This window comes from Anomalospiza imberbis, chromosome 5, assembly GCF_031753505.1.
Source record: "Anomalospiza imberbis isolate Cuckoo-Finch-1a 21T00152 chromosome 5, ASM3175350v1, whole genome shotgun sequence".
NCBI classification, from domain to species: Eukaryota; Metazoa; Chordata; class Aves; order Passeriformes; family Viduidae; genus Anomalospiza; species Anomalospiza imberbis.
The window spans coordinates 1,154,590-1,169,148 of NC_089685.1; the positions used below are offsets into that span (position 1 = coordinate 1,154,590).

At 54.4% G+C, this 14,559-nt stretch overlaps 1 protein-coding gene across 1 annotated transcript; it reads right to left on the reverse strand.

Moving 5' to 3' along the window:
• Positions 1 to 203: 203 nt before the first annotated feature.
• On the reverse strand, positions 204 to 14,509 carry ZC3HC1 (zinc finger C3HC-type containing 1). Its single transcript, XM_068189338.1, has 10 exons — positions 14,280 to 14,509; positions 10,214 to 10,325; positions 8,070 to 8,220; positions 5,873 to 5,956; positions 5,049 to 5,176; positions 3,965 to 4,125; positions 2,199 to 2,418; positions 1,808 to 2,014; positions 1,459 to 1,668; positions 204 to 361 (listed from the first exon to the last, which is right to left on the reverse strand). Exons 1-10 carry the CDS (start codon positions 14,414 to 14,416, stop codon positions 293 to 295), a joined length of 1,479 nt encoding a protein of 492 aa, XP_068045439.1. The 5' UTR covers positions 14,417 to 14,509; the 3' UTR covers positions 204 to 292.
• Between the last annotated feature and the right edge of the window lie 50 nt (positions 14,510 to 14,559).

The window sequence follows — 14,559 nt, forward strand, 5'->3', positions numbered from 1 at the left end:
GTCGCTTCCGTGCGCCGCCGGCCACCTGGGGAGGCGACAGCGTCCCCTTGTCACCCCCAGCACATCCCGGCTCCGGGCAGGGCTGTCCGGAGGGAGGGACACAGCAGCAGGTTGTCAAGGCAGGGGCTTCAGCAAGGCGGCTGGGGAAGGGGGATCCCAGCGCGGCCGGGGCTCCGTTTGGCACGGAGCTTCCCCGGGTCCCCTTCCCGGGGCACGGAGCTGCCGCAGGAAGCACGCAGAGCTTTGGATCTCTCACCGTGCCCCGTGCTGCTTTCCAGGGGCAGCGGCCCGCTCAGGAGGAATTCATGCTCTCCCACTGCCGGAAAATGCGGAACACCTTGCAGGACTTCTCCGAGAGACTCTGGAAAAGATGGGAACAAAGCAACAGCCACAGGTCAAGGCACTGGAGCAGGACCTGCAACTGCCACTGGCAAAGGGCACGAGGAGAAACTGCTGCAAAAAAAACCAAATCCAAAATATCCCAGCTGGCTGCCAGGACAGCAGTTTGGTCCTTATTTTCATGATCCCAATTTGCCAGCTGGAGGAGGGAACAAGGAGACTACAAGCAAGAAGCAGGAAGGGACCCCAAAAAGCAGGAAGGGACCCTAAAAAGCAGGAAAGAATCCCAAAAAGCAGAAAGGGACTCCAAAAAGCAGGAAAGAATCCCAAAAAGCAGGAAGGGACTCCTAAAAGCAGGAAGGGACCCTAAAAAGCAGGAAAGAAGCCCAAAAGGCAGGAAGGAATCCCAAAAAGCAGGAACAGACCCCAGACAGCAGGAAGGGACTCCATAAAGCAGGAAGGGACCCCAAAAAGCAGGAAGGGACTTCAACCATCCCCTGCTCCAGTTAGGTCTGGTGCCTCTGACTTGTGACTGGTCCCACTGGACCATCTGGAGCTTTCCTGGCACATGGCAGAATCATGGAATCATGGAATGGTTTGGGTTGGAAGGGACCTTAAAGATCACCCAGTTCCAACCATCTGCCGTGGGCAGGGACACCTTCCACTAGAAGGGACCTTCTGGGGACACAGATCACACGAAACCCCCAGGACAAATCCTGAAGGGGGAATGCTCCACCGCTCCCCTGAGCTCCGAGCGAAGCAGGAAGGAGCTGGCAGGAGGAATCCAAGTGGATAACGAGAGCCAGGGAGGCAGCAGCTGCTCCACAGCCACACGGGGAGGGAGTTGTGGCCTCGGCAAACCTGGCAACCCAAGAGCCTGGAGCCAGGAATTGGGATGGCTGCAGAGAGGAGCTCTGGGCACAGGGAATGAAACCGGATCTTGAGCAGCACTGTTATTTATAGCAGCCCTCGAGCAGCTCCAGCACAGCCCAGCCTTGGATGGAGCCTGGCTGTGGGAATGCCAGCAGCTCTGCAGCTTGGTCCTTGTCCTGATCCCAAACAAAGCCCACCCATCCCAAATTTTTGCTGCCTAGACAAGTTGGGATGCCCCAGGCTCACCACTGGCTCCGTTTCGGGCACTGTGTCACATTTTTGGATGCCAAGGAGCCTCTTCAGCACCACTTCCCAGCCTGGCTCAGCCTTCCCAGGCTCCTTCTCTGTCTGGGATGCAGCATCTTCCAGGGATTCCTCTCCCTCCCCAGTGGTGACCCAGGGACACCAATCACGGTGCTGAGAGCTGGGGTGAAAGAAGCTCCTCAAGGAAGTGTCCTGGGAAGCGAGGAGGTGACAGAGAAGGGACACAACAGTGGGATGGTTTAGACTCCAAGAAACCCTCTTTGTGCCCAAACCCGGCTACAGGGACAACACCAAATGCCTGGATCAGGATCACCCTGCCCAGATCACTCACCGAGCTGCTGGAAGAGCAGAGCCGTGCCCGCTTGGCCCTGCGGGCGGGACTGGATGGCACTTCCATGTTGTCCCCCTGCCCCATGCTCCGGGTCACGGGGCGGCTCCTCAGAGTGGGGCTGGTCGCATCCAACTCGCCCCTGTCCATGGAGCTGGGAGAATCCCAACCCCGTGGGCGGGACACAGCTGGGGATGGGCTCTTCTCGTGCTGCTGGGGGGAAAAACGGGATTAATGGAGCTCCTCTGCTCACCAAGGGGGCCTTGTCCGGCTCCAACCCTCCTCAGCCATCCCACAGGAGCCCTTCCCGCCCCACAGGTGCGTCCACTGGATGTGGATGAGGGACTTGGAGCACCTGGAGCTGGCCAAGTGTCCCTTGAGATGGCAGATGTACCTGCTCGGATGCTGGATCCTGGCTCCGTGTCAGCATCCTGCGTGGGGATGTGGGAAGGGCCGGGAAGCGCTCGGGAGCAGCCGGGGTGGTGCTGCTGGAGCCGCAGGAATCCGGCTCTGCGGCCGCAGCAGATTCCAGCTGGTGGAAGCCCCACAGCCCCACCTTCCTCATGCAGCGGGAGCAGGTGATCACCGAGAGGTTCATGGAGCCCGAGGCAGCACTGCAGGGACAGAGCCGAGTCATGGGATCCTCATGGGATCCCCATGAAGTCCCCATGGGATCCCCATGGGATCCTCATGGAATCCCCATAGAATCCTCATGGAATCCCCATGGGATCCCCATGGGATCCTCATGGGATCCCTATGGAATCCCCATGGAATCCTCACGAAGTCATCAAGGGATCCTCATGGAATCCTCATGGGATCCCCACAGAATCCTCATGGAATCCCCATGGGGTCCTCGTGAAGTCCTCATGGGATCCTCATGGAATCCTCATGAAGTCCCCATGGGATCCTCATGGAGTCCTCATGGGATCCCCATAGAATCCTCATGGAGTCCTCATGGGATCCCCATGGGATCCTCACAGAATCCCCATGGGATCCTCATGAAGTCCCCATGGGATCCTCATGGGATCCCCATAGAATCCTCATGGAATCCCCATGGGATCCTCATGGAATCCCCATGGGATCCCCATGGAGTCCCCATGGGATCCTCATGGGATCCTCACAAAGTCCCCATGGGATCCTCATGGGATCCCTATGGAATCCCATGGAATCCTCACGAAGTCATCACGGGATCCTCATGGAATCCTCATGGGATCCCCACAGAATCATCATGGAATCCCCACGGGTTCCTCATGAAGTCCTCATGGGATCCCCATGGAATCCCCATGGGATCCTCACGGAATCCCCATGGGATCCTCATGAAGTCCCCATGGGATCCACATGGAATCCCCATGGGATCCTCACGGAATCCCCACGGGATCCTCACGAAGTCCCCATGGGATCCACATGGGATCCTCATGGGATCCTCACGAAGTCCCCATGGGATCCCCATGGGATCCCCATGGGATCCCCATGGGATCACAGAATGGGTTGAAACGGATCTTAAAGATCATCTCATTCCAACCCCTCATGGGCAGGGACACTTCCCTCTATCCCAGGCTGCTCCAAGCCCCGTCCAACCCAGCCTTGGACACTTCCAGGGTTGGGGAAAGTCAGGAGAGGTGGTCAGGGATAAGCCTGGGCTTGGAAAAGTCAGGGAAATAAGTCCATTAAATCCCATCTATGACGTTGATTTAAACTTTGAAGTTGTGTTTAGCCTTGCCAGGAAGCAGGAACAGAGGGGGGAAAAAAGTGGTAAAATAAGGGAAGCGAGAAATGTAGTGGAAAAGTGTGAAAATAGTTTAAAAAAGGAAGCAGGATCCTAGTGAAAAAGAGGGGGAAAAGTGGTAAAATAAGGGAAGCAGGAATGTAGTGGAAAAGTGGGAAAATGGTTAAATAAGGGAAGCAGGATGCTAGTGAAAAAAAGGGAGAATTGGAAAACAGTGACAACAAAGGAAACAGGGGAGTAGTGAAAAAGAGAGAAAATGGGATAATAAAATCAGGTAGGCAGAAGCATGGTGAAAAAGAGGGAAAATAGTGAAAAAAAGGGATACTGAACATTCCACGGGAGGAACATTCCACATCCCTCCAGCCTCCAAGAGCTTTCATGGCAAGCCCGGAGCGTGAGGGACATTCCAGGCCCATCCCTGCAGCCCTGCCCACCTGCAGGTCCAGCCGCACAGCGCCAGGATGCAGGCAGGAACGTGCACCTGCAGGATTTCTGTGGAAGACTTCCCAGGAGGCTTCTCTCCCTCTGCTCCTTTGTGCTCCAGCTCCTCCCCGATGAGCTGGAGGAGCCGAGTGATCCTTTCCTCTGTCAGGGACTGCAGAGCACCGGGATAAAATGCGCTGGTTTTACTCCCAAATCCTGTCCCACATGGAGAAAAATCCCTTTTTCCACCCCCTGGAATTGCATTGTGCATCACCCCCAGCTCTGGTTAACAGGGAGAAGCCACTCAGCAATCCTCCTTGCCTCTGGCTCCCCATTCCATGAGATCTGCCCAGGCACCATCTGCTCCCCCGAGCAGCGGAGCAGATCCCGTTCCTGCCGTGGCTTTGGGAGTCTCCGGTGCTTTCCGAGCTCAGCCAGCCCTAAAACACCCCTGTGGTTGTGCTGAATGGATGAAGATTCCCTGGATCCCACACAGCTCCTGCCTGCCCAGAGCCATCTGCTCCCTGCCAAAGGAGTGTCCAACGAGCCAGACTTGGCTGCAGCAGAGCAGGGCCAGGACAGGTTCCTGCAGGGTGACAATTCCACACTTGTTCCTGGCTTTTCCTGCCTTTCCCTCCTGCCTGCAGAGCCTCCTCGGGCTCCTTCACCTTCCCAGGTCTCTGCCCACACCTCAGGTTCAGGGTGGCATCCCCTGGCATCCCAGATTCCTGTCTCCAGACGTCCCAGCTAAAGGAGGGATCCGTGGGCTGCCCCTTCTCATGGAGCTGCCAAGGAGAGCTCCCAAAGGAGTCTGTGGGATCCCAAATCCCCTCTCCCAGGCACCACAGAGCAGCCTGGACACTGGGAAAGGTCCACAGCGGTGACCAGACACACTTCCCAGCTGATGAGCCATTCCAAACTCCTCTTTACATGTTTCCATGGTGGAACCACCACATGGGGAATGTCCAAGGGAAAAAACAAGGTGGGAGCAGATCCCTCACACACACACAGGCTGAAATTCCTGATTTTGGGTGGGCCCAGGCTCGTCCCTGGAACCTGGAATGCTGCAGATTTTGGGAGCAGGAGGGACCTCACCATGTTTTTCAGGTCTTCTGGTTTGAGGGAGGGCAGCTGCAGCTCCAGCTGACACAGGCTCTGGAAGCGATCCAGGAAGTCCTGGAGAAGGACTCTGGGCTCGTCCACCAGCAGCTTGGCAAATCGATCTGGGGAGAGCAGAAGCTGCGCTCAGCATTCCCAACCCTTCCTAATCCCACAGGGAAAGGGAGGACACGAGCCCAGCCAGGGCCTCCACGTAAATGCAGTGACAGGATAAGAGGGAATGACCTTAAGCCGAAGGAGGAAAAGTTTAGGTGGGACATTGGGATTTAGGAATTCCTGGCTGGGCTGGAATTGCCAGAGCAGCTGGGGCTGCCCCTGGATCCCTGGAATGTCCAAGGCCAGGCTGGATGGGGCTGGAGCAGCCTGGGACAGTGGGAGGTGTCCCTGCCATGGCAGGGGTGGCACTGGAGGGGCTTTGGGGTCCTTTCCAACCCCAACAATTCCACTTTTGTTTTTCTGGCTTTTAAAGGACAAGCTCAGCACAGCCTTCTCCCTTCACAGCATTCCCAAGCAGCACAGCTCCCAAGACTGGATCTATCCCTCTCTGAGCATTCCATGACACCCAACCTCCCCTGTCCCCTCCCAGGTACACCCCAAAACCGTTTTAACTGCTCCAGAGGCACCCAAAGGTCAGGAAAAGCTGGATACAGCCCTGGGGCTTTTATTTGCTGAGGCTGCTCAGGGATGTTGCTTTCCTGTTGTATTCCACCATTCCCACAGGGAGAAGGAGAGTGTGATGACAGGAATAACAATGGAAAGGGGGAAAAAATGGGAACAATGCAGGAATCTGAGGCACCCACCTGGGCAGGGGCTGTCTGGCCAGAAGCAGAACTTCTCGTGGGCAGTGCTCAGGGCCTTCCTGAGCTCCTCACAGCGCTCCTTGTCTGCAGGAAAAAACTCAGGGATACTTCCCTGCACAGCCACCTCCTCAGGGAACGGCCAGGAACACCAAGCCAGGAGAGGACGCCACCAGGGTGGCAGAGTTTCCCTGGGATGCTTTCCCAGGATTTCCCAGGATGCTGCCTGAGGCTGGAGGCTGCACAGCCTGAAGACTGCGGGAACACAACCTCAGACTGTTGGAATCCTGGATGCTGAGAATTTTAAAACTTCCTGTGCCTTTCAGCACATCCAGGATTCCAACATCAGACTTCCCCCCTCTTCCCACCGAGAGGAATTCCAGGCTCCCTCAGGCAGCCCCAGAACAGCAAATGTCACCTCAGCAGCTCCACCTGCCCACAGCCAAAATCCCTCCCATTCCCAGCACAGGCACAGGGGAACCTGAGGAAAAACAGCCCAAGCCAACCACGGGCACAAAACCTGCTGGATCCTGCCAGTTTTTCCTCCTGGGATGCTGCCAATCCCTAGCTGAGCTGATCCCTCCACCCCAGCTGTAGGAGCCAAATCCCAGCCATGTCTGGAAATCAAACTTCCCAAAAACCAAAAAAAAAAAGATCTGACATTTAATTTCACTTATGCTTTCAGAATCAAATAATTCCTTTTTCAATTTGATTTTGGATGCCTTCTTCCCAATCTTTGATTATTTTAGATTTTTCTAACCCCATGATTTCCAGTGGAATAATTAGGCCAAGGTTTATTTAACAGAGATAATCTGAATAAATAGGGAATGTTGATATTGAGTGACCCAAAAGGGAAGGCTCAGTATTCCCACATGGCAGCACCTGGCAGGCAGCAGGAATGTGCTCCCTGTCCACTTCCAGGGGACTTGAAGCCAGGAAAATAGAGGAGTGGGGATGACACTTCCTTGTGGGATAATAAGGAGTTTATTAATTAAATCTCACAATGCAATTTCTGCCTGAATGGCCTTGGTGAGCAGCAACCACCAAGCAATTTTTCCACGCTGGAAAAATTCAGTGGAGGATCAGGAAAGCAGATCCAGGAATTGGGAAAGAAAAGAGAAGTTCTAAAAGGGTTTTCAGATCCTTAAAGGCATCCAGAGGGCAACGAGGCTGGAGAAATGGCTGGAAAACCTGGAAAGAGGCTGAGAGCCTTGGGATTGTTTGGAGAAAAGGAGGATGAGGGCTGAACTCTGCACCTTCTAGAGGAGGGAAGTGCTGAGCTCTTCTCCCTGGAATACTGTGGCAAGACTGGCATGGAATTCCAGCATGGGAATGGCTCAAATCTGCCCCAGGGGAGGCTCAGGCTCAACATTAGGAACTATTTCTCTACCAAGATGATCCAGCTCTGGAATATTCCAAGAGATGATCAGTGCCCCACGCCTGGAAGTGTTTCAGACGTTTTTGGATAATCCCCTTTGGTCTGGTTTGAGGTTTGGAACCTCTCTGGGGTTTTCCAGTCCTTAAGGATGGGTGCAAAGAGGATGGAGGGTCTCCTTTCCATGGAGAGGACAAGGAGCAGTGGGGACGGAGTGTGCTGGGGAGGTTCATCCCAATGGAAAAAAGACATTTTTTACAGTGAGAATTCCATCATTCCCTGGGACCATCACTCCCTGGGATCATCATTCCCTGGAACCATCATTCCTGGCACCATCCTTCCTCGAAAACATAATTCCTTGGAACCAGCATTCCTTAGGACCATCATTCCCTTGGAATCATCATTCCTTGGGACCATCATTCCCTGAAACTGTAATTCCTCGGAACCATCATTCCCTGAGATCATCATTCCTTAGGACCATCATACCTTGGAACCATCATTCCCTGAAACCATAATTCCTCGGAACCATCATTCCCTGAAACCATAATTCCTCTGAACCATCATTCCCTGAGACCACCATTCCTTGGAACCACCATTCCCTGGACACCAGGACAGAACAGGGCGAGCTTTAAGATCCCTCCCAACCCAAACTCCCGACAATTCCACGACCTCTCCCAGCTGGAATTCCCTGACACAAAACAGGACCGATTATCCCATCCCCCCCAAACAAACACCACTCGTTTGCCTTGAGCTGCTTTCCCGGACACCCCAAACTCCGCGCCCCTGGAAGCCGCTGCATCCCGAAATCCCGAAATCCCTGCTCACAGTTGCTGAGGTCGAAGGCGAGCTGCAGGCTCATGCACAGGTAGGCCTGGCAGCTGGAGCACCGCAGCATGTCACACTCCACGTTGAGCCAGCCGAACCGGGCGCACACCAGCGGGGACAGCGCGCGCGGCTTGCCCGCCCACTTGAGCGGGTGAGCCCGTCAAGGACACAACGGCCAGAATTCCATGGGCTGGGGAAAGGAGACAGCGCGCAGAATTCCATGGGCTGGGGAAAGGAGACAGCGCACTGAATTCCATGGGCTGGGGAAAGGAGACAGCGCGCTGAATTCCATGGGCTGGGGAAAGGAGACAGGCGCCGAATTCCCGGCTCTGCATGGGCTGGGGAAAGGAGACAACAGCCAGAATTCCATGGGCTGGGGAAAGGAGACAACGGCCAGAATTCCATGGGCTGGGGAAAGGAGACAACGGCCAGAATTCCATGGGCTGGGGAAAGGAGACAACGGCCAGAATTCCATGGGCTGGGGAAAGGAGACAGCGCGCAGAATTCCCGGCTCTACATGGGCTGGGGAAAGGACACAACGGCCAGAATTCCCAGGCCTTTCATGGGCTGGAGAAAGGAGACAGCGCCCAGAATTCCTGGCTTTTCATGGGCTGGGGAAAGGAGACAATGGCCAGAATTCCCAGCTTTTCATGGGCTGGGGAAAGGAGACAGCGCGCAGAATTCCCAGGTTTTTCATGGGCTGGGGAAAGGACGCAATGGTCAGAATTCCATGGGCTGGGGAAAGGAGACAATGGCCAGAATTCCATGGGCTGGGGAAAGGAGACAGCGGCCAGAATTCCATGGGCTGGGGAAAGGAGACAACAGCCAGAATTCCATGGGCTGGGGAAAGGAGACAGCGCGCAGAATTCCCGGCTCTACATGGGCTGGGGAAAGGACACAAGGGCCAGAATTCCCAGGCCTTTCATGGGCTGGAGAAAGGAGACAGCGCCCAGAATTCCCGGCTTTTCATGGGGTGGGGAGCAGGGCAGGAACCCAGGGAGTGGCGGGAGCATGCTGGTTGGGGAGTTTAGGAAGAGGCGGGATTTTAGGAAAAGGCTGGGTTTAGAAAGAGGCTGGTTTTAGGAAAAAGTTGGATTTTAGGAAGAGGCAGGATTTGAGGAAAAGGCAGGATCTGAGGAAAAGCGGGATTTCAGGAAAAGGCAGGATTTGAGGAAGACGTTTGATTTAGAAAAAGGCTGGATTTTAGAAAGAGGTTGGATGTAGGAAAAGGTGGGATTTAGGAAAAAGTTGGATTATAGGAAAAGGCAGGATTTGAGGGAGAGGCAGGATTTTGGGAAAATGTTGGATTTTGGGAAGAGGCTGGATTTCAGAAAAAGGTGGGATTTGAGAAAGAGGCGAGATTTTAGGAAAAAGGTTGGATTTTAGGAAAAGGCAGGATTTAGAAAAAGGCAGGATTTTAGGAAAAGGCTGGAATTCAGGAAAAGGTAGGATTTTAGGAAGAGGTTTGATTTAGGAAAAGGCTGGAATTCGGGAAAAGGTTAGCTTTCAGGAACAGGTCGCATTTAGGAAAAAGCTGGATTTTAGGAAGAGGTTGGATTTTAAGGAAAAGGTGGGATTTGAGGGAGAAGCAGGATTTGGGGAAAATGTTGGATTTCAGGAAGAGGCTGGATTTGAGGGAAAAGGCAAGATTTTAGGAAGAGGCTGGATTTCAGGAAAATGTTGGATTTTAGGAAAAGATTTGATTTAGGCAAAGGCTGGATTTTAGGGAAAGACAGGGGTTTAGGAAAAGGAGGGATTTGAGGAAGAGGCGGGATTTGAGGAAGAGGCGGGATTTGAGGAAGAGGCAGGATTTGAGGAAGAGGCGGGATTTTGGGAAGAGGCAGGATTTGAGGAAAAGACAGGATTTTGGGAAAAGGCTGGATTTGAGGAAGAGGCTGGATTTGAGGAAAAGATAGGATTTTAGGAAAATACGGGATTTTAAGGCTCTTCCCTAGAGGGTGCTGGGGCACTGAGCATTCCCCAGGGAATGGCCACAGCTCCAAAGCTCCAGGAGCGTTTGGACAGCTCTCAGGGACAGGGTGGGATTTTGGGATACCCGTTGCAAGGCCAGGAATTGGATCAACGGTCCCTCAGGATCTCCCCCCACAATTCCAAGGTGGAATTTCCAGCATCCCAAAGGATATGGTGAATGTTTCCACTCTGCTGAAATAGGCTTCCCTGCTGGCAGATTCCAAGGAAAGAGCCTCCATTTGGGAAGGTCCATTGGCTTGCTCCGAGCAGTCCGACGTGTCCTTCCTGAAAGGAAAAGTCAGCAAGGAAAACTTCTGGGAAACGCTGCATTTTAGGGAAAAAATGGGGTTTGGGAAGTGTTGGGTTTTAGGAAAAGGTTGAATTTTAGGAAAAGACTGGATTTAGGAAAAGGCTGGATTTTAGGATAAGGCTGGATTTTAGGAAAAGACTGGATTCTGGAAAAGGTTGGATTTAGGAAAAGGCTGGATTTTGGGAAATGTTGGCTTTTAGGAAAAGGTTGAATTTTGGGATAAGGCTGGATTTTAGGAAAAGGTTGAATTCAGGAAAAGGCTGGATTTAGGAAAAGATTGTATTTAGGAAAAGGCTGGATTTAGGAAATGTTGGGTTTTAGGAAAAGGTTGAATTTCAGGAAAAGACTGGATTTAGGAAAAGACTGGATTTAGGAAAAGGCTGGATTTAGGAAAAGGCTGGATTTTAGGAAAAGACTGGATTCTGGAAAAGGTTGGATTTAGGAAAAGGCTGGATTTTGGGAAATGTTGGCTTTTAGGAAAAGGTTGAATTTTAGGATAAGGCTGGATTTTAGGAAAAGGTTGAATTCAGGAAAAGGTTGGATTTAGGAAAAGATTGTATTTAGGAAGAGGCTGGATTTAGGAAATGTTGGGTTTTACGAAAAGGTTGAATTTTAGGAAAAGACTGGATTTAGGAAAAGGCTGGATTTTAGGATAAGGCTGGATTTTAGGAAAAGACTGGATTTAGGAAAAGGTTGGATTTAGGAAAAGGCTGGATTTTGGGAAATGTTGGCTTTTAGGAAAAGGTTGAATTTTAGGAAAAGACTGGATTTAGGAAAAGGCTGGATTTTAGGATAAGGCTGGATTTAGGAAAAGGTTGGATTTTGGGAAATGTTGGCTTTTAGGAAAAGGTTGAATTTTGGGATAAGGCTGGATTTGGGAAAATGTTGGATTTTAGTAAATGTTGGATTTTAGTAAATGTTGGATTTTAGGGAAAGGTTGAATTTTAGGAAAGGTTGAATTTTAGGAAAAGGCTGGATTTTAGGAAATGTTGGATTTTAGGAAAAGGCTGGATTTTAGGAAATGTTGGATTTTAGGAAATGTTGGATTTTAGGAAATGTTGGATTTTAGGAAGAGGCTGGATTCAGGAAAAGGCTGGATTCAGGAAAAGGCTGGATTCAGGAAGAGGCTGGATTTGAGGAAAAGGCTGGATTTTAGGAAAAGGCTGGATTCAAGAAGAGGTTGGATTTTAGGAAATGTTGGATTTTAGGAAATGTCGGATTCAGGAAGAGGCTGGATTTGAGGAAAAGGCTGGATTTTAGGAAATGCTGGATTTTAGGAAAAGGCTGGATTTTAGGAAAAGGCTGGATTTTAGGAAAAGGCTGGATTCAAGAAGAGGTTGGATTTTAGGAAATGTTGGATTTTAGGAAATGTCGGATTCAGGAAGAGGCTGGATTTGAGGAAAAGGCTGGATTTTAGGAAATGCTGGATTTTAGGAAAAGGCTGGATTTGAGGAAGAGGCTGGATTCAGGAAGAGGCTGGATTTGAGGAAGAGGCTGGATTTGAGGAAGAGGCTGGATTTTAGGAAGAGGCTGGATTTGAGGAAAAGGCTGGATTTGAGGAAGAGGCTGGATTTTAGGAAAAGGCTGGATTTGAGGAAAAGGCTGGATTTGAGGAAGAGGCTGGATTTGAGGAAGAGGCTGGATTTTAGGAAAAGGCTGGATTTGAGGAAGAGGCTGGATTCAGGAAGAGGCTGGATTTTAGGAAAAGGCTGGATTCAGGAAGAGGCTGGATTTTAGGAAAAGGCTGGATTCAGGAAGAGGCTGGATTTTAGGAAATGCTGGATTTTAGGAAAAGGCTGGATTCAGGAAGAGGCTGGATTTTAGGAAAAGGCTGGATTTTAGGAAATGCTGGATTCTAGGAAAAGACTGGATTTAGGAAAAGGTTGGATTTTAGGAAACGCTGGATTTCAGGACCAGGACTCAAAACAAAGCACAGCGCCCTTCCGAACCCCCCACCCCTCAGGCCGGTCCTGCCAAGGATCCTCCCCAGCTCCCCACTGCCAGCTTTACTTCATTCCTAATAAAACAGCAAATCACGCTCCCGGGCTGCCTCCAGAGCCTCCCCCCGTGACTGACAGCCGGGATCTGGGACGAGGAGGGGACGGCGCTCCGGGATGCTCCCAAGACCGCACCCTGCGCCTGGAATGCCGCTGCCACGTCCTGCTCCCTGCCCTGAGCCCAAGCTCAGCGCCTGAGACGCCCCCAGCGCCTCCCAGGAAAGCCCAGGGACGCCCGGCGCCCCGCTGAGGTGTGACCGCGGGGACCAGGACGTGGCCAGTGCCGGCCACGGGGACTCCACGGGTCGCTTACCTGGGCTGCCCTCCCAGTGCCCTCCCAGTGCCCCCCCAGTGCCCCCCCAGTGCTCTCCCAATGCCCCCCCAGTATCCTCCCAGTGCTCCCAGTGCTCTCCCAATACCCCCCCAGTATCCTCCCAGTGCTCCCAGTGCCCCCAGTGCTCTCCCAGTACCCTCCCAGTGCCCCCAGTGCCCTCCCAGTGCCCTCCCAGTGCCCCCCCAGTGCTCTCCCAATGCCCCCCCAGTGCTCTCCCAATGCCCCCCCAGTGCTCTCCCAGTGCCCCCCCAGTATCCTCTCAGTGCCCCCAGTGCTCTCGCAGTGCCCCCAGTGCTCTCCCAGTATCCTCCCAGTGCCCCCAGTGCCCTCCCAGTGCCCCCAGTGCTCTCCCAATGCCCCCCCAGTGCTCTCCCAGTGCCCCCCCAGTATCCTCTCAGTGCCCCCAGTGCTCTCGCAGTGCCCCCAGTGCTCTCCCAGTATCCTCCCAGTGCCCCCAGTGCCCTCCCAGTGCCCCCAGTGCTCTCCCAATGCCCCCCCAGTGCTCTCCCAATGCCCCCCCAGTGCTCTCCCAGTGCCCCCAGTGCCCTCCCAGTGCCCCCAGTACCCTCCCAGTGCCCCCAGTGCCCTCCCAATGCCCTCCCAGTATCCTCCCAGTGCCCCCAGTGCCCTCCTAATGCCCCCCCATATCCTCCCAGTGCCCCCAGTGCCCTCCCAATGGCCTCCCAGTATCCTCCTAGTGCCCCCAGTGCTCTCCCAGTACCCTCCCAGTGCCCCCAGTGCCCCCCCAGTGCCCTCCCAATGCCCCCAGTGCCCCCCCATATCCTCCCAGTGCCCCCAGTGCCCTCCCAATGCCCTCCCAATGCCCCCAGTGCCCTCCCAGTGCCCCCCCAGTATCCTCCCAGTGCCCTCCCAGTGCCCCCCGTACCCTCCCAGTATCCTCAGTATCCTCCCAGTGCTCTCCCAGTACCCTCCCAGTGCCCCCAGTGCCCTCCCAGTGCCCCAATACGTGTTTCCACTGCTACCTCCTCGCGCTCCCAGTATTCCCAGTAGCCCCGAGTCCCTCCAGTATTCCCAGTATCCCCGAGTCCCTCCAGTATTCCCAGTAGCCCCGGGTCCCTCCAGTATTCCCAGTATCCCCGAGTCCCTCCAGCATTCCCAGTATCCCCGAGTCCCTCCAGTATTCCCAGTATCCCCGAGTCCCTCCAGTATTCCCAGTAGCCCCGGGTCCCTCCAGTATTCCCAGTAGCCCCGGGTCCCTCCAGTATTCCCAGTATCCCCGAGTCCCTCCAGTATTCCCAGTAGCCCCGGGTCCCTCCAGTATTCCCAGTATCCCCGAGTCCCTCCAGTATTCCCAGTAGCCCCGGGTCTCTCCATCCCGCCCAGTGCCAGCAGCGCCCGCTCCCAGCGCCCCCCAGTCGCTCCCAGCTCACTCTCCCCAGTAACCACCCCCAGCACCCCCCAGCCCCCTCCAGCCACGCTCCCGCCCACTCCAGCTCCCCCCCAGGACCCCAAATGACACCGAGGGGTCCCCGATTCCCTCAAGAGTCCCCGGCGCTCATCCTCCCCTCACACGGCCGGGCCTCCCCCCGACGCCAGCCCGGTGCCGGCGAGTCCCCCCCCCCGCCGCTGCCCCTCACCCGCCGGGCCCGGGCCCCTCGGTGGCGATGCCGCCGTCGATGAGGTCGCGGATCTGCCGGGGGGTGACGGGGGGCGGCCGCCCTCGGTTCCCCCCCGCCGCCGCCGCCGCCGCTCCCCCGGCGCTGGGCGCCGCCATTTTGATCCCTGCCTCCCGTCACGGCCCGGGAAACGCGGGCCCGCACGAACGTTCCGCTCGCGCACGGTCGTTCCGCTCGCGCCGCAGGGTCGCTCATGGCCTCGCGCAACCCCCGCACGGCCTCCGGAACCTCGCGGAGGGGG

What these genes read in the sequence shown, in the direction of transcription:
- ZC3HC1 (XM_068189338.1), bottom strand. Translation starts at nt 14,416, where the DNA reads ATGGCGGCGCCCAGCGCCGGGGGAGCGGCGGCGGCGGCGGCGGGGGGG. An exon ending in CGCCTTCGACCTCAGCAACT is followed by an intron (nt 5,957 to 8,069) that starts GTGAGCAGGGAT and finishes TTTTTCCTGCAG; the next exon opens with ACAAGGAGCGCTGTGAGGAG. An exon ending in TCTGCTCTTCCAGCAGCTCG is followed by an intron (nt 1,669 to 1,807) that starts GTGAGTGATCTG and finishes CTCGCTTCCCAG; the next exon opens with GACACTTCCTTGAGGAGCTT.